We start from the raw sequence: 20,482 nt of genomic DNA, 5'->3' as shown, positions 1-20,482 counted from the left end.
TCGTCTGTATTTTTAATACAAAGGTTCAGTTGGGTACAAATTACGAGCTCAACACTACGAATCACACAGCCCACGATCCATACAGCCCACAAATCATACTGCCCATGAGTTATGCAGCCCACGAGTTTATGCAGCCCACAAGTTATGCAGCCCAACGAACTATAGCACTATAACTACGAGCTCTATAGTCCACGAGCCCGACACTAGGCAAAAAGAGCCCACGAACTCTTCGTTCCGTCATGGGGCTTAATGTTTATGTATTGTCGAGCTGATGGGCCCATTTCGCCCAGCTAGTGTTGAGCTCATGGGCCTTATTTGGCTAGTGTCTATTTCATTGGCCTGTTTTACTTAGTGTCTTTGCTATAGTAATGTCCGTTCACTTTGTGTCTATCTGTTACTCTATGACTCCTGGACCTTTATATAGTTTCACGTCTAGCTCGTGGGCCGTATGACTCGTCAGTGTTGAGCTCGAGGAATGACCCCATTTAGTTTTCCTGAGTACTTTAAAATTTTCTCTTAATACCTTTAAGTTCGTAAGACAAATCGAAAGATAAGTATGTGGCACCTTTTTAATACAGTTAAGATAAATTTGATTGATACTCCGATGTATAGTGTGTCTCCTTTTGTTCTTCGCTACCGTCACAAATTCAATTATTCTTGCGCATATTGTACACTGTACACAAAATTATATTCACCACGTAATTTATGTAATCGTATTGACATAACAGTACAGTGTATCTTATGTGTCCAGGGATAGTTTCCGATAAAATTATATAAATTTATTTTATGCTAGTTATATTTCCGCCATCATCATGTTACTGGATACCATGCTTTCTTATGCAAACTTTGAATATCAACACATTAACACATTCAAATTGGAAATAAATGAATTAAATCAAGGGCAGGGTGCTACCGATCATACATTGAGGTCTGGTTGCCTGGAGCAAATTCATTCACTAAGGGGCAAGTAAAATAATGGGGGGGGGGTGCTTGCCTGAGAAAGTTTAAAGAAAACTTGCCCATATCATACTCATTTTGTAAAAACTATTGGTTTTATTTAATGCCCGGTTGGGCAAATTTGACATTGAATAACCATATTTTTGACCAAATCTATTGAAGCTTTATTATCCTTACAATGAATAAAATGATATCTGTCCCGTCTGTTTATATTTGTTCAAAGCATGTAAAAGGGGAAGAGTCTGATTATTACCCAGCTGTCCCATAGTATAGGTGAAGAAATACATGTTCATGTATAGAGGAGCTTGAATATGGTTTGAAGCTTTGCATCATGCTCATATTGATAAACAACGCATTAATAACAATTGACATAGAAAGCATGTTCATTCCGTCTTTAACCCAGTCATAATATGTTGTTCTACATTATGCAACTTGTAAAACCGATGGAAATGTCTTCAGTCGAGCAACTAATTACATACTTTATGCCATGACAAGTTGATGTACACCATTTAGTTACTGACTCACACAATTTGGCTCAGCATTCACACAGTCATTTTGTATGATCTCTATTAGCAACTGGTGATTCAACAATAATTTTGTTGCTCATTAATACGATTTTCTCTAAACACAAAGCACACACTTTATTCTTGTGTATAAACATTTCAAATTCTTGCCTTTTCTATTCTTCATCCACCCACCCCCCCCCCTCTCTTTCTCTCTCTTTCGAGACCAATATTGTAGTCAGATTCAAAGAGAAAGAGGAATTAAAAATCCCCTTGCCAACTCATATACCTATGAACATGCATACACCAGACTGTGTCTGTATGATCATTATCATCAACGGCCAGATGCAGTTTTTCACCAAGACGCCATCGTAGCCTTCACAATCCAGCTGTCATGGAGTGGAATATATATATATATAATTATATATATATATATATATATATATATATATATATATATATATTGTGTGTGTGCGTGTGTGTGAGTGTGTGTGCGTGTGTGTGTCTGTGTCTGGGTGTGTGAGTGAGTGTGCGTGTGTGTGTATATAATCAGCAGTTCGCCTAACTATACCCTTTACTATAATAGGAAGGAACATTGACTTGAATGATGGAATGACTTCGCAGTAAGTTCAGTTCACACATCTCCTTTAATCTCTCAAATCAGAACTTTTTTAAAGGGGAAATCCAGTCCAAATATAAATTAGTCTGATGGAAAAGGGTAAAACATTATGAGTTTCAAATTAAAATTGAAATAAAATTTTGGTAGAAATTGGGTAAAAAATAAGAAAGTTATGACATTTTGAAATTTCGCTAATTTTTCAGGAAACAGTTCTTGAACGGTCAATAATGAATATGCAAATGCAAAGTGAGCACGTCATCCCCTAAGAACTTGCCATATATTTTGTATATACACAAGATTTTGAAAGTTCCAGTTTTATATTCAAACGCAATTATGCCCGAAGCTCAAATCCTGGTATATCTAACTGGAAGTTATTCAAAAAGGAATAGCATATAAGACTTCAATGACAGAAACATTCAATTTTCGTCATTATTTTGTACACGATCAATGGAAAATTGTGAGGTTATGACATGGTTAGCTCACTAATTTGCATACTCATTTCCACTGTCTTGAAGAACTGCTTTGCAGAAATTATCAAAACTTCAAAATGTCATAATTTCCTTGTTTTTCATCTGATTTCAATCAAATTTTTACCACTAAACTCATAAGATTTTCCTTTATTTATGAGCCTAACTAATATTTGGACTGGATTTCCCCTTCAACTTTGTAACGACTCCAACGATGTGTCAATGATAAACGTTGATGGAGGAGCTCTCGCTCCTTACATCACAAAGTCTGAGTTGTTATTAATTGGTCCAAAGTCACAATTGCGGAAAGTGCATGTCAAATCTATTGAGATTGATCACTTGCCAATACCTATATCGACTGTCTGTAGAAATCTTGAGATGATTTTCAATTACTCTAAGTCCATGTGGGCTCAGTGATAAGCAACATCTGTCCGATATCCGCTCTGTATAGGTACCCTGTAGGTTTTGATCTTAATATGCTACAATCACACACGGCCGGGTCACAAAACGGATTTGATCCGGGTGAAAATGAGCCGGATTAGTCCCGGAATGGAGGGTATATGCTACAGTCACACACGGCCGGATTTTGAACCGGGTCCATCATCAGAGACCCGTATTGACCCGTATCGATCCGTATAAAAATTCACTTTAAATCCTTAACTGAATCCTTTTCGACCCCTATCGACCCGTGTCAACCCCCGCTTCGATCTGTACCGACTCGGATGTAAACCTTGTCATCATCCGTTGCATGAAGGCAATGCGGTATACGGTAGGGTTCATACGGTTTTACGCTGCGGGTTGCAGCGGGTCGATGCGAGTCAATGCGGTTCGAACTGGGTCAATTCGGATATCAATACGAAATTGAAATCCGTGAGAAATTTTTGAATATGACCAAAAAATTTTCACCGCCGTATCGTAGCCCCCGGAATCCATCAGGAATTGACACGGGTTACGATGCGGGTCATTGCGGGTCTCTACGGCTCGAACCGGGTTGATACAGTTTTAATTCCTTATGGTCCGGTTCGAAATCCGGCCTTGTGTGACTGTAGCATTAGTTAGTACTTTGTATTGTAATGCCCTTCTGTATGGTTTGCTTCATAGTCACCTGTCACAACTGCATAAAGTCCAAAACTCTGCATCAAGAATTATCAGTCTTAATTAAAATTCACTCATATTACTCCTGTACTTGCATGGGTCACTACGCTGGTTACCCATTCTGTACCGCACTCAATTTAGTTGTTATTTTTTCTATATCATTGTTTGAAAAGATGTGCTCCACAGTATAATTCTTCTCTGTTTCATCAGTAGGCCTATACACTCCCTCAAGACCACTCCGTTCAGAAGCGGATCTAGAGGGGGGGGGGGGGGGGGGTTGCAACCCCCCCCCCCAAAAAAAAAAAAAAAATAAATAAATAAATAAAAATCCGGGGACCATTTTTTTTAAGATCTTATCTTTTTTTTTAACTTGTAATTTTTAATTTGGCAATGACATCTATACCAAAAATAGTGGTGTTTTAGATGCAAGAAAACGCCATTTTCACACACAGATTTTCAAAAATTCTCCCTACTGTGGGAGGGGGGACACCCCCCTCCCCCCCCCCCCCCCTCGCTCTCTCCGCTCGCTCGGGCTCGGTCGCTACGCTCCCTCGCATACCGTCCAACCCCCCTCTTTATAAAAAGCTAGATCCGCCCCTGCCGTTCTAGTAATACTGGCCTCCTCATAGTCGCCATAACAAAAACCATGTGGGGTGACAGGTCTTTCGTTATCTACGGCAGGATATCCTCTCTTGGGAACATGCCTTCTTTACACATTCGTACTATCTCCTCAGAGAATTCTTTTAAAGGGATGGTTAGTATTGGTGGAGATGAGAATTTGGCTTTTAACTTTTTTCGAGATACCAGGAAACCACTTATGAAATAGTAAAGAAGATACAATTCTAGGAGGAATTCAAAGTTTATTTGATGAAAATCGGTTTTGGTATGGCTGAAGCACCCAAAAACAAAGTAAAACAAGCAATCGTAATAAAAGTTGAGTCCCACCTTTTATTAAGGATCGCTTTTTTTTTTATATCTCAGTCATTTCAAAACCAGTTTTCATCAAATAAACGCTGAATTCCTCTTAAAATTACATGCTCTATCATATTTCATAAAAAGTTTCTCATTATCTCGCTCAAAAAAAAAAATGTTAGAAATCTGAAGTTAGGTCTCAACCGAATTTGTACAATCCCTTAAAGACAGCACTGAAAACACACCTATATATAAGACATTAAGCATATGATTAGTCAATGACTCAATATTTCTGAATCCTTTCTCTCTTTTATGATGTATGTAAGATTGTTCATGCCCTTTGAGCACCAAGACTGAGTGGTAAAGGACATTATAAGTATCCCTTTTATTGTTATTATTAACATAATCATGGACCCGATCAGTGTATACGATAATTGCAAATTTTTATCGCCAGTCTATCTTTATTATTACTTGACCTTCAATCTCATCACAATGCCACTAATAGGTCAATGGGATACCTTCGAACACGGTATGTCATCAGTTGCTGTATGACACTCAGTGTTACTGTATATACAGGCAGGCACTCATTCATCTTGCAAGTCAAGCCTTCACTTCAGCTATTATTACACGATTGCCGTATATTGACCGGACTGCATGACATTGTATGCAAAAGGGTCTATCGTTAAGGTAAACTTGCTGGCCGGGTATAGTCGACATAGTTTGAATTTCAATTTCAATTTCAATTTGACATTGTATTCATAAGTGTTATATCTATATCAATATGTGCTCATTCTCTCCCCTATTATCAATGATTATGTTTCTTGGATTTATCGAATGAAAACCCATGGTGATGATGTTCTGTCGTGTCATGAATTATTTCAATCAATCCTGTTATAATTCCTTTGCCATATCAGTTTATATCGTAGCATACCGGTCATATCATCATCATCATCATCACATGCACCGTGATATCATGGATGTTTATCATAATTACAGTCATATAATAATACTTGTCGTGTGCAATGTATCACATTGTCATATCATAAATCATTAATAACAATAATAGTAAGGTCTTACATAAAATTATTTACCTAGGGTAGCCTCTTCAGTGTTGTCATTGCTCTACCAGAGGGCCCTACCATTATTATTACTCCATTATAGCGTTGCCTGGTACTCATTCATACACCCGAGTCGAGGGACATGGTGGGTAAAAACATTTTGTCCAAGGACGTAAGCACTGGGCGGGATTCGAACTCGGGGTCCTCCGATTGGGAGTCAGGAGTCTTATCCACTATGCCACAGCGCCCCCATATTCATATCTATTGAGAAATAATCATGTCACTACATTACCCTGCAACTTATGAGTGCAGCGATCAAGACAAGATCATGGCCGGCGGAACCGGGGGGCCAGGGGGGCTCGCCCCCCCCCCCCCCACACACACTTTTTGTGCACCATACAAAGGAATACATAAGGTGTCATCACTTTGGGCCCCTCCACTTTTTTTTTTAACCCGGAAGTACGTAAGTGGCACTAAAAAGAAATAGATAGAGATCTTGAGGTGTGAGCGCTGTAAGATTATGTTTTTGTGCTGAAGACCTTTTTTTTTTTGCTTGTCAGCTGAAGAAACCCGGAAGTGGAAGGGGAGAGATGAGCCGAAGACTTTCTTTTTTTACTCGCTTGTTAGCTCATGAAACCCGGAAGTGCCCCCCCCCCAACACTTTTGAAAACGCTCCGTCGTCCCACGATCGAGCCTAGACATTCAAGGCCCAAGAGTTCGACATCAACTATAATAGGCCCACGAGCTATACGGTCCATGAGCTCGATACTAGGCAAAGGAGGCCCATGATCTCGACACTAAACATCAAGGGTCTTAATGCACGTTGTGTCGAGCTCGTGGTCTTCTTGTTTTTACTTATGATGTCGAGCTCATCATGGGCCTTATTTGTCTAAAGTGATTAGCTCATATTGGCCCCGTTTTAGGCACTATACCAGCCAGTGCGTAGTGGGCCTGTTCTACTTGGTGTCTAGCTGGTGGGCTGTATAACTCGTGTACGTTCTCTATAGAGATATTTATCTCTCTTGGGTCGTGACACGTGGTTATGGAGCTCATGCTGAGATGAGCCCCTTAAAGTAAGTGGAGGTGACACCTATTTGCTGATTTCATACCCATGGATTATCGCAAGGGAAATAAAGGTCAAATGCACTTTAACGACAGCAAAATGCATGGGTGCCTTTTGTGTCGGGCATCTTCTATATAGCCTTATGTCATTCCAGGGAGGTTGAATAACTACACAGTAATAGGCGCTTCTTTACCATCTCCCTGGCCATACAGACATTCTTGAAAATGCATGTAGCCCCGAGTTGTTTGATTTCACCTATCGGCTTCTATACCTCTTGTATTCTATATACTGATGAATTTTTTCTTTGTAATATTATATACCCCTATATAAAATATGCATCAATTTTGTCATGGCATGCACATTCACATAATATGTCACTGTGACCTTTCATCGTGCACTATCACGTCATATCAAGTCATAACGCAAGCTCTTTCGCATCGTAAATCATTATGATATGATATGATATATCATCTCATCTCATCTCATATCATATCATATCATATCATATCATATCATATCATATCACATTAATATCAATATCAATATAAATATCAATATTAATATCAATATCAATATCATATCAGTATGATCATGTCGTGTCATGTCGAATTGGAGAATCACGTTGGATTATCGTAATATACATAGGCCAATACTCGTAAGAATGTTATCAGGGCATAACATAATAACATGATGATATCGTCATTGAAATTCAATGTCATTTCCTTCACAATCCGATTGGAACCATAGGTTCAGCCGCATTGCACATGCAGACAACGGCGTAGCCAGGATTTCATCTTGGGGGGGGGCGGTTAGTGGGCGAGGGAGCGAAGCGACCGAGCCCGAGCGAGCGGAGCGAGCGAGGGGGGGGGGGGAGGATGTGGGAGGGGGTGTCCCCCCTCCCACGGTAAGAACTTTTTGCATTTGGATGTTGTAAATGGTGCAATTTGATGCATGTTTTTGCGCGTTTTATCGACGTGAAACATTCCCACTTGTTTATGGTAGCAGTATATTTTAGTGTAGATTATTATTGAACAATTTGCCTATAAAATGGTATAATTTAGATACACTTCTTGTATTAATTCTTTTCACTGAATATCATGAACGCGACTGAACCCGAGCGAGCGGAGCGAGCGAGGGGGGAGGGGAGGGTGTGGGAGTGGGGTGTCCCCCCTCCCACAGTAAGAACTTTTTGCATTTTGATGTTGCAAATGGTGCAATATTGGATGCATGTTTTTGCGCGTTTTATCGACGTGAAACATTCCCACTTGTTTAAGGTAGCAGTATATTTTAGTGTAGATTATTATTGAACAATTTGCCTATAAAATGGTATAATTTAGATACACTTCTTGTATCAATTCTTTTCACTGAATATCATGAACGCGACTGAACCCGAGCGAGCGGAGCGAGCGAGGGGGGAGGGGAGGGTGTGGGAGTGGGGTGTCCCCCCTCCCACAGTAAGAACTTTTTGCATTTTGATGTTGCAAATGGTGCAATATTGGATGCATGTTTTTGCGCGTTTTATCGACGTGAAACAGTCCCACTTGTTTAAGGTATAGCGGTATATTTTAGTGTAGATTATTATTGAACAATTTGCCTATAAGATGGTATAATTCCAATATACACTTCTTGTATTAATTCTTTTCACTGAATATCATGAACGCGACTGAACCCGAGCGAGTGGAGCGAGCGAGGGGGAGGGGAGGGTGTGGGAGGGGGGTGTCCCCCCTCCCACGGTAAGAACTTTTTGCATTTTGATTTTGCAAATGGTGCAATTTGATGCATGTTTTTGCGCGTTTTATCGACGTGAAACAGTCCCGCTTGTTTAAGGTAGCAATATATTTTAGTGTAGATTATTATTGAACAATTTGCCTATAAAATGGTATAATTTACATACACTTCACTGAATATCATGAACGCGACTGAACCCGAGCGAGCGGAGCGAGCGAGGAGGTAGGGGAGGGTGTGGGAGGGGGTGTCCCCCCTCCCACGGTGAGAACTTTTTGCATTTTGATGTTGCAAATGGTGCAATTTGATGCATGTTTTTGCGTGTTTTAACGAGTTGAAACAGTCCCACGTGTTTAAGGTTGCAGTATATTTTAGTATAGATTATTATTGAACAATTTGCCTGTAAAATGGTATAATTTAAATACACTAGTCTTCTTGTATTAATTCTTACACTGAATATCATGAACGCTGTCTGTTCAGCAATCAAACAGAAAAAGCATGCACACGAGGGTGTAGATAGGGGCATATCCCCTCCCACACGAAGGTGATTTTGCGTTTTCAGACCTGAAATTCAGCGATCTGATGCAAATTTTTGGTGCAATACTTTTTCATCGAAGTGTTAAAATCACGGAATTTAGCTCTTATTCCGAATGTGCACCATCTGTGCGTATGTATAAAGTCTAGTGAGGTAGAGCTTAGGGGAAGGGGGATTCCCCCTCCCGCTCGCGGACATGGCGGAGCTTTTGCGTTTTTAGAATTGAAATAAAGCGATCTTGGTATAGCCACAGTCTACTTCTTTGCATGGCTGGGGGGGGGGGGGGTTGAGCAGGGAGATTGCGTTGGCGAGTGTTATCTCCACCCTTCCCTTCCGATGGAGCTTTGAGATATCTCGTATACGCATATTTGATGGAATCATTTTGGGAAATCACCAAAAACAAAAAACAAAAACCCCAAAAAACTGATGGGGGGGGGGGGCTGAGGGAGGAAAGATTCTATTAAAAGGGGAAATTCCCCTTAAGATACATGAGGGAACCTTCAGTTTTCGGAATATAAGTGATAAGTCTTGTGCACTCAGAATTATTCAGAATTTTAAAAAAATCTAAAAAGTGTACTTAGCTAGGGAAAGAGGCACAGAGGGGGAGGGTTTGGGAGGGGGATACCCCCTCCCAAGCACGAGAGATTTTGCATATTTTGAATTGAAATTCAACGATCTGGTGCACACTTTGAGTGAAATATTAAAAAAGAAATATCTTTTGATGAAAGGTTGCAAAGGAGACCCGCTTCATGTGCATGCATACAGTATACACGCATTTTTTTTCCGCCTCCCAAATCCCCGGTCCAAATCTTAGGGGGGGGGGGGGGGCGACCGCCCACATCGCCCCCCCCCCCCCTGGCTACGCCAGCAGATCGATATCAGGATAGTAAAGACTCAATAGCCGCTGAATTAACACTAATTTGTCTTGACAGAGAATCTAAGATGGCTGCACAGAGTTCCCAGAGTCCACCGGAAGCTGTATTTAAGCATTGCCATGATGGAATATGGTACCCTTCGGTTGTTCTCAAATCCAGCATCGAAGGACTTCGATCATTCGAAGTCCGTCCCGACGATGTCTGGGTAATCACGTTCCCCAAATCAGGTAAAAACGGAGGGAAATGGAAAAGGGGGAGGAGGTCTTTACAATGTGAAAACAGCTATGTTTTCACATTTTTTGTGTGCGTGTGTCTGTGTGTGTGTCTGCGTGTGCGTATGTGTGTGGGGGGGCACAATATTATTGGGAACAAAAATCTATATACAATTCCTGTATGTGTGGATATGCCATAGCGATGTGAGACTTAAGACTTTATTGTGATCTGCCATAACCCATTTTCAAACTTTCTTGCAATTCAAATGCATTGTAATGTTAACAGTTTTGTGTATTGCAGAGGTTTTTTCTTAGGTTTGAGATTATTTCAGACTTTTTTTGTGCAAGTATAGTCTCACACCCCTGATTACATGTGGTTGTGCAGAATGAAACATGCTTTTGTGTATTAAAGAAGACCCATTCACGCAACCACCATGCAGTCTGTTAGTAGTCCCGATTATTTGCGTTGGGGCGCAAACACTGGCTTTATTTTGTAAAAGGTTTGTGGACATTATATCGCGACTATTAGTGAGATTCAAATCGCGATCCGCGTGGCACTAAAAGTGCGACTTTACCTAAATAGTCGCGATTGCTATATATAGTATTCGCGGAGTGAGGTATATGTATGAACGGTGTGCAAAATCGTACTTTTTTTTTTACAAGCCATAATACCAGGCGCAATAGGTCGGACATTTTGAGACAATGATTTTGAGTCAAAGTAAATACAAAGTCCAAGTACAGGTTGGCCGTTATCATTTGGACCGTGATATCTTTTTTTTTTTTTTTTTTTGGGGGGGGGGGTATCTGAGAGTGTGAATATGCTAGAGAGCAAAAAGCGCGATATAAATCATGACTCGAGTGTGTGTGAATAGGTCTTCAGTGCAATGTTCAATGATAATGTATGGTGTGTATAATGTGAGTAATGTATATCGTTTGTTTGTGCGTGGAGTTTTGTAGCTTGTAATGATTGTTTGTATGCATTGTCGATCTGTAGCATTTATGTGCCTTTCTATATAGTCATGCATGCTTGAATCGGTAGGCCTATATCTGACCCTGAGAGAAATATCGGAAGATGAATATTACATGTATTACGTCAAACACATACAGATTTATGACATAGCACAGACTATATACCGTGTTTATACAAACCTTATACTGTATGATAGAAGTTACACGTTTACAATGTGCACACATAAAGGAAATCCGTTCATCTCGCTCTTGTACCATAATAACGCCATAATTGCAAAGTTATTGAAGCGGCAGTTAGGGCCTCATGACTGTAAAATGTCATTTCTTTTAAATGAAGGAACCCATTGGATAATAGAGATCGTAGCTCTCATCTTGAACGAAGGCTACCCGGAAAAAGTTGATCGAACTCTGCTTTCCTCTGCTGCCGAGATGATTAACATGGAGCAGAAATTCCCAACGAAGAAAGAAGACCTGGCCAATTTGGACATGTCGCCTTTCTTAGACGTGATCGATAAGGCGCTCTCGCCGAGGGTGATTCTCACTCACATCCGACTGAATCGCATGCCCCGCGACATGCTGAAGAAAGCTAAGGTAGGTTGGATCAAGGAGGTGCAAGGAGAGCTGGGAGTTACCATACCAGTGGCGGATCCAGAGGGGGGCGCAACCGGCGCAGCCCCCCCCCCCCTCCATTGTTTTTTCGTTAAAAACAAAAGAAAAAAATGAAACCCGGATGTGGCACCAGTAGTTGCCCCCCCCCCCTTTCAGAATTCCTGGATCCACCCCTGCATACCCGTTCTTTACAACTCAATATGTCAGATTAGTGCACGCCAGGGACATGCCCAAATGAGATATTTTTTAATCATTATTTCATCACTGTTTGCGAAATTTGTATTTTTGGGGCACATCCTCGTGTCCATAGTATTCACTCATCTTTGATATAGAGAAGGAAAAGTAATGATCATCATCCGCACCTTCCTCACAGAGTGGCTGGTCATTATGCAATAATTGAAGACATGAGCAATGAATAACTTGTCTTCCTACATAATTATGAGGCAGATCAAATTCCGCATATGCATCAAATATCTATAAGTGGCGACACCAAACATGGGTTTAAGGACTGCTATAGGACTCCATCTCTTGGACCTCCTCGGTTAGACAATACCACTTGAAATCACCATGGTTACTGTAATTTGGGAAATGCTGCGGATTCACGTCTCTAACACATCCATATCTATGAGACAGATCTGTTGAATTTAATTATTTCAGAGGTTTGCCGTTCAATCTTTTACAGTGATAGGCCTCCATAACCTATATATATACCAGGTATACGCTTTATGTCCGATTATATTAATTTGTAATTTTCCTTCTTTCAATTTCCTGTTCTCTTTTTTTTTTCCCTGCAGGCGATCTACTGCGTCCGCAATCCAAAGGATATAACCACGTCATGGTTTAACTTTTACTCGGTTTCTAAGATAGTGGGGCTCAAATGGGAAGATAATTTCGAGCAATTCCTTCAGGGGAGTAAGTCTTTTCTTATTACTTCCTTTAAATTTTACTTTCCAGTTACAAACATGAGCATATTAATATTATAGTTTATGTATGCAGAGAGGTATGGAACATTCCACGTTGGTATGTTTGTTTATGTCCATAGGATCTATTCTTGTTCATTTTCCATTTTTAACAAGTGTCTGTATGACATATCTTCACCATATCTAAAAGGGCTGGTATAGTTTCGGTTGAAATGGGAGATTGTGATTTTAACTTTTTGCGAGATATTTAGGAACTGCTTACATTGTATGAAGAAATCTTTTAAAGGCTTCCGTGGCGATAGAACTTGGGGTGGTAGAAGGTTTAACGTTGCCCTTCACCCCGTATTCTTTCTTGCGTAAGTATGTGACCCTGAAAAGGGCCTACCCACTCCCGGCGTTCCCATTCTCTTCAAAACGGCAAGAACATGCTTGCCGAAACGCCGGGAGTGGGTAAGCCCTTTTCAGGGCCACATTCATACCCAAGAAAGAATATTTGATGCACCTTAAGCCTTATACCAGGCAATTATCACTCATGAAATATCACCAAGAGGAATTTGACGTGGTTTTTTTTTTTTTTTTTTTTGGGGGGGGGGGGGGAATCAGTTTTAAAATCGCTGAGTTATTCAAAAAAATATGATAAGAGAAGGTGATCACGATAAAAGTTAGGTCCCACCTTTCATTATGGCCTCTTTGTTTTTGGATGTATATTGTAGCCATTGTAAAACCATTTTCTTGTCATAAACTTTGAATTCATTTTTGGTTTGTATGTTATTTCATATTTCATAAGAGGTTTCTCGTTACCTCACAAAAAAGTTGGAAACATGAAGCTCCATCTACACCAAAATTATACCATCCCTTTGATGATTTTTTTTTTTCATGCTATTCTCTGCTGATTTTCTTTTTCTTTCTTTTTTTTTCCGTCACAGAAATGTACTGGGGATCATGGCCTGCACACGTAAAAGAGGCCCTGGATAGTCGGGGAGAGAAGAATCTACTAATCGTACAGTACGAGGAGCTTCTGCGGGTAAGAAAGGAGAAAAACACGGGTCACGTATAGATGGGGCATATCCGTCAAAACGATACGCATGGTATGACCTAAATCCGGTTACGGTTCGTTGTGCAGAAGGTTCGCTATTTCGAAAGTTCATTTTTCCGAAGGTTCGTAAATAAAATAAAAAAATGACATGGGGTTCGTTATTCCGAAGGTAAATTATTCCGAATGTTCGTAATTCCGAAAATGAAATAAGGTTCGTTTTTCCGAAGTTTCGTTAATCCGAAAACGAGAAAGAAAAAGGTCGCTATTCCGAAGGTTCATTCATTCGAAAATGAAATAAGATGCGTAATTCCGAAAATGAAATTTACATAATCTAGTGACGAAATATGATTTTTTAGTAAAAACAAAAAGCTAGGTTATTGCGCAATCAAAATTGAATGAAAACACACACACACACACACACACACACAGACAAGCACAGACACGCACAGATATGTATAGACACATAAACAACCACACACGATACACATACTTAATGATGAGGCGGATTACAATCGTAATCTGTAAATATGTTATTAATGAAATACAGAAGTATTTCCTCCTCCTCCGTATGCAACCCCCCCCCCCTCCCCACATACACAAACATCATCATCATCATCATCAGTGACATGATAAGCCATGGCATAGAAATTGGAGGTAACTCAAACATGTCAAAGGCAGAAAAAAAAATCACACATGCGTGTAGGGATCATCCCCTTTGAGATGATCATCTCCCCTGGTTATAATAGATCAGTCCCTGTCACCCTCTTAGCTACTCCAGACACAATGCCCCCCCCCCCCCCCGTCTTCGCAACAGATTATTCCATTTTTTGAATTTTCGAAATAGCTTACCTTATTTCATTTTGCGGATAAACGAACCTTATTTCATTTTCGGATTATAGGACTTTCACAGTAACGAACCTCATTTCGATTTTCGGTTTAACAAACCTTCGGAATAATGACCTTTATTTCATTTTCGCATTTACAGACCTTCGGAATAACGTACATTACCCATAAATCCGAATGCCACCCTGTCCATCATCAACAAAATGAGGGGGGTATGATGGAAAACCTAGCCCAGTCAACACATCGTTCGCTCAACATTGCTTGATAAAAATAAAAAAAGAATGCAAATGAATTAATTAAATTGAATTGACTTGAATTGAATTGAATAAGATTAAATGTTTATGAGGGTAATAATGATGCACTTAATCTGGTCCAATTCACATATGAAGAGTTTGTTCGCAAAAACCGATAAGTCCATTTTTGAAGATTTTGAAGTACGGTCTCTGTCATAAAGTACAAAATAATATCTTTTAAATGATATATTAGTCACTGCATATAAAGGTACATTTTTGAAGTTATGGTCAAAAGAAGCAAAAATTTTCTTATCATTCTCTTTATTTTTCTTGACCTTTTAATCGCAAATATCTCCATTTGGCAAATATGGACTTATCGGTTTTTGCGAACAAACTCTTCATATATTCTCATAGGGTAGCAATTTATTTCCTCGAGAATCCGCCACGACTGTTGCTGTAATTACCCCCATGCAGCGATTCCTGGTACCCGATTCGTACATGCGGCGGGTCAGGCGGCGGGATGTCGTTGGTGAAGAACTTTATGTAGGGACCAAACAAAGACACCCTTGTCGACTTGTGAATTCCGAATCAATTGAAAGTTACGTCGAAAGTAAAGATGAAGGACAATCTAATAGGTACAATAGTGAACATTTGATAGAAATTGAATAACGATTAGGGAAGTTATGAAATTGTGAAGTTATTCTAATTTTCACAAGAGTTCTTGGACGGTCACTTTGAATAAGGAAATGAGTGAGCTGATGACATTATCCATTGGTCGTGTGCAAAAACTGACGAAAATTCAATTCTTCTTCAAAATTGTAAGACAGTGTGTGTTATATTATCCCTGACTGAATGACTTCACTATCGGGGGCATATACCATTATAACAGCGTTTGGATCATTCAAGAAAAAAGGAAATTAAGATTTTAAGTATGCAAACTATATATACCAAGTTGTGAGACGATGGCATTATCAACTCACCCATTTGCAAAATCAGATTTGACTGTTCCTTAACTGTTTGGCTAAAATTAGGAAAGCTTCACAAATTCATAACTTCACTATTTTTTCCGATTTTGAATACAATTTTCGCTGCAGTGCTTGCAAAAGTTTTCACTGTTTTGCTTGCAAACATTTCTCTTTCTTTTCAGGGTAACTTTTAACTTGTCCGGAATTCTATGACATTCTGTAAAGCGCTTTGTTGTTAAATCAGATTTTAGTGTATATTTATATCCATATAACTATAATTAACACCTTCTTTTCATTTTTCATTTAAATTTATTTTATTTTATTCATTCATTTATTTTATTACCATTATTATTATCATTATTGTTATTATTGGCATTATTATTATCATTATCATTATTATTGTTATTATTATGTTGGAGAGGATCCAATGACAGGTGTCAGGAAAATAGCCGAACATATTGGGCGCCCTCTATCGGACGAAGTTCTCGAACGGGTTGTGATGAACAGTTCGCTGTCGGAAATGAAGGAGACGTATCACAAGCTGGTTGAATCTGGGCGAGAAAATCTCACCCGAGGGCCTGGTCTGAATTCGTTTCTCAACAAAGGCAAGTATCTATGTTGTACCCGATCCTGCGTTTTGAAATCTCAGATTGTAGTTTTGGTTGTGGATAGGGTATGATATAGTGATACTCATACCTTACATTACTTACATTTTTATGTGTATTTTGCGGCAATTATGAAATGTTGATAAATTAGCGCATACAAAAAGTGAAACACAGCGACCTTGATAAAGCAAATTATGTCGCTTGATATGATACCGATTATACAATATCAATCAAAACATATCAGTGATACAACTGCACAGTTTTTATGGGGGCATCCCACGAGACCGACACCCACGAGCCATACGGTCCACGAGACCGACATCAATAATAGGTCCATGAGTCATACATCAGCCCACGAGTTATACGGCTCAGGAGTCCTACAGCATATGAGTTCGACACTACGCACAAAAGGCTCATGAGACCGATACTAAGCAAACATAGCCCACGAGACCGACACTAAGCAATAAAGGCTCATGAGACCGACACTAAGCAAAGAAAGCCCACGAGACCGACAGTAGGCAAAAAAGGCCCACGAGACCGACACTAAGCTAAATAGGCTCACGAGACCGACACTAAGCAAAGAAAGCCCACGAGACCGACAGAAGGCAAAGAAGGCCCACGAGACCGACAGAATAAACAGCGCCATCTACATGTCAATCACCAGTACAGGGTGTTCCATGAACGGAAAAATAACATACTGGCGGGTGTAATTTCGTAACGCTATCAATATTGAAAGATGGGGTGACCATCTACATAATTATGAACGTCATCAAATATGTATTTCTACATACTTCTGGGAAGGGGGAGGGCAAGTGTGTCAGGGAGCGACATTGTTATCAAGTAGAAAAATTGAATTGTATTCTTCATGCCCCCGCCCCCCCCCAAAAAAAAAAGAATAGAAGAATTTGTATTCTTCATCCCCCCAAAAAGAGACAAAAAACACAAATGAATTTAAAAGAGGACAATAACGATGTATGGATTAATCTTAGAGCTTTGATAATGCCATCGTGCTATTTTTAATAGGCTTTCCCAGTTTTTAGCTAGAAAATGGATAAGATATAAATTTTACTTCTTCTCTTTCCCGATTCACTAGTTACTTATTCTATTTTAGATATTTTACCCTCCTGCTTTGACGTTTTGCAGTAAGATCTATTTGTAATTTTCTCTGTAACTATATCTACTGATTAAAACGTTTTATATCTCAGGGATTCACCTCAATTTTGTAGCTTGTGTTATTCTCCTCCGAACAGTACATTTTATCTTGAAATACAATAGCTGTTTTCATGGATGCATCTGTTTTTTTTTCCGAATCCCTAACGCTACCTTGATAGACTATTACGTTATCTTTTATTTTTAATTAATACTAAATCAACACCCTCGCAGGTTTGTTGTGGAAAGATCTGTTACACACTTTTACTGTACTTTGTTCATTTTTTTTTCACAAACACACACCCACGCAAACACAATTAAAGATCCTGATCATTTCGGGGGGGGGGGGGGGCAACTGATGGGGTAACACCCTGCCGGAGATGGCAACTCTTCTTTTCCATCTCTCATATCTTCCTATGCTATTATCAGGACACCCTATACAATTTATTGGTCTATAGGTGGCGCTGTTCATCCTGTCGGTCTCGTGGGCCTTCTTTGCTTAGTGTCGGTCTGGTGAACCTCTTTTGCGTAATGTCGGTCTCGTGAGCCTTGTATGCGTAGCGTCGGTCTCGTGGACCTTTTGAGTGTAGTGTCGGTCTCGTGGGCTTTACTCCTTTGCTTACTGTCGGTCTCATGAGAGCCTTTTGTGCGTAGTGTCGGTCTCGTGAGCCGTATAACTCCTGGGCTTATTTTACTTGATGTCAAACTCGTGGGCTTTATTTACTCAGTGTCGAACTCGTGGGCTGTATAACTGGTGGGCTGTATGACTTGTGAGCTGTATGACTCGTGAGCTGTATGACTTGTGAGCTGTATGACTCGTGAGCTGTATGACTTGTGAGCTGTTTAACTTGTGGGCTGTATGACTCGTGGGTGTCGGTCTCGTGACGTGCACCCGTTTTTATAACCATAATTATATTGAAAAATTTGAGGCTATCAAAATCCATCGAGTAAAATGGTTACGAATTTGTTGAAAACTGCTTTCGGTAATGTTGATGAAACGGAATTTAAAAACCCAACAAAACAAAACCAAAACAAAATGGCAATAAATTGTAGACAATGAAACCAAAATGAAACCAAACCATGGCACTGCGTATGTGAAACTTGCTCTTTTCACTTTAAGTAACTTTCACTTCTCTCCTAAATTGCTAAACAAGTGTACATCTAGAAGGTGAGATGTATTGTTGTATATTTTCTATCAATATCCATTATTATTCTACGGCTTTCAGCGTCTTTAATTACGTTCTCACAAAATAAACACGAAGGTATAATTTCCTTTATTGTGCTAACATTCTGATTGGTTCTTATCGGTATAGAAAACTCGAGTAATTTCTGTCCATTGTGTTTGTTGCTGTTGCCTTTACGTCACAGGTAAGATCGGGCAGTGGAAAACTCGCTTCACTGTGGCACAAAATGAGATCTTCGATGAATGGTATCAGAAAGAAATGGCGGGGACGAACTTCAGCATATCCTTTGAATGAAATGGAACATCCGCGTCCACCTCCAGTAAGGGGGAAATCAAAAACTAAATAAACTTTGTACAGAACTTTCCCTGTTTGGTGTATGATGAGTAACAGTAATGTCATCTTCCCGCACTTAGTCACAGTGTACTGTGAAACACACTCACCAAAATTTGTTCCGAAATCTCAGTTCGGGGGTTATGTGAAATAAAGTTGGCAGTTCCTAATAATAGAAAGTGTAATGTAAAGATTTAATTGTATGCATAAGCTAAATGGGATTCCAGTGATGTAGATGAGACGATAATATCACATGTTTATTATCTGATTGTGACTTGTATAATCATTGTGACTTTCATACCTGAAGTGTGGTAATACACAATGGCACAAGCTTGTGTATTATACGCAGTCGTCTGTGTTTTAATAGAAAGGTTCAGCTCGGTACAAATTACGAGCTCGACAACAAGAGTCACATACAGCCCATGAGCCATACAGCCCACAAGTCATACTGCCCATGAGTCATACACAGCCAACGAATTACGTAGCTCACGAGTTATGCAGCCCTCGAGCTAGACACTATAAGTAAACAAGGACCACGAGCTATAGCCCACGAGCCGGACACTAGGCAACAAGGCAATCGCCAAATTGTGTCTCGCCCATTCGCGTACAAGGAATTAATATCTTTTATAACTCCCAGAAGTTAATTGACCTGCTTATGACCTTTGACCTTGTGGTGACCTTCAACACCCTAAGGGACATTTACCATCCAAGTTTGGTCACAAACGGACAAAGGGATCAAAAGTAATGAGTCATAATCGAAACGCGCCATAAAAACTTAACATTGGGCCCTAAAAATTTGTTGACCCCTTTCTGTGACCTTTGACCTTGTGATGACATTTAACTCCCAAGGGACATCTAGCGTCCAAGTTTGGTCACAAACGGACATAGGGATCAAATGTTATGAGCCACAATCAAAACACACCCTAAAAACACAACATTGGGCCCTAAAAGTTTGTTGACCCCTGTCTGTGACCTTTGACCTTGTGACGACCTTCACCTCCCCAAGGGACATCTTCCGAGACAAAAAGGGTCCATGAACTCTCCATTACATCACGGGGCTTAATGTATATGTAGCCTCGAGCTGGTGGGCCTTTTTTCGCCTAGTATCGAGCTCATGGGCCTTATTTGCCTAGTGTCGAGCACTTTGATGGACCTTATTTGACTAGTGTCTGTTTCATGGGCCTGTTTTACTTAGTGTCTTTGTTATAGTGTGTCCGTTCACTTTGTGTCTGTCTTCTGGGCTGTATGACTCGTGGGTGTATGACTCATGGACCTTCAGATAGTTTCAGTGTCTAGCTCGTGGGCCGTATGACTCGTAGGTGCTGAGCCCGTGGGTTCACCCGTTTAGTGTCGTTGAATATCTTAAAATTTTCTCGTAGGACCTCTAAGTTTGGAAGACAATTCAAAAGATAAGTATACATGTAGCACTTTTTAAGACAGTTACGATAAACTTTGATTGATACTTCGATGTAGTGTTTCTTCTTTTGTTCTTCGTTGCCGTCACGAATTCGATGATTTTTGCGTACTATTGTACGCTGCATGTTTGTTTATTCAAAATTGATTACAAAATCATGATTCCTCACATATACAATTGTATTAAATTTATAGTATACAATGT

At 39.9% G+C, this 20,482-nt stretch overlaps 1 protein-coding gene across 1 annotated transcript; it reads left to right on the top strand.

Annotated features, from left to right (window-relative positions):
• The first annotated feature begins 9,876 nt into the window (after window positions 1-9,876).
• On the top strand, window positions 9,877-18,828 carry LOC140234234 (sulfotransferase 1C4-like). Its single transcript, XM_072314293.1, has 6 exons — window positions 9,877-10,036; window positions 11,328-11,581; window positions 12,394-12,511; window positions 13,446-13,543; window positions 16,018-16,201; window positions 18,719-18,828. Exons 1-6 carry the CDS (start codon window positions 9,877-9,879, stop codon window positions 18,826-18,828), a joined length of 924 nt encoding a protein of 307 aa, XP_072170394.1.
• Window positions 18,829-20,482: the final 1,654 nt, after the last annotated feature.

The sequence above is a fragment of the Diadema setosum genome, chromosome 10 (assembly GCF_964275005.1).
Source record: "Diadema setosum chromosome 10, eeDiaSeto1, whole genome shotgun sequence".
Taxonomy (NCBI): domain Eukaryota; kingdom Metazoa; phylum Echinodermata; class Echinoidea; order Diadematoida; family Diadematidae; genus Diadema; species Diadema setosum.
This window is presented reverse-complemented; position numbering and strand designations above follow the sequence as displayed.

What these genes read in the sequence shown, in the direction of transcription:
- LOC140234234 (XM_072314293.1), top strand. Translation starts at nt 9,877, where the DNA reads ATGGCTGCACAGAGTTCCCAGAGTCCACCGGAAGCTGTATTTAAGCAT. An exon ending in CGAGCAATTCCTTCAGGGGA is followed by an intron (nt 12,512 to 13,445) that starts GTAAGTCTTTTC and finishes TTTCCGTCACAG; the next exon opens with AAATGTACTGGGGATCATGG. An exon ending in AGTACGAGGAGCTTCTGCGG is followed by an intron (nt 13,544 to 16,017) that starts GTAAGAAAGGAG and finishes TATGTTGGAGAG; the next exon opens with GATCCAATGACAGGTGTCAG.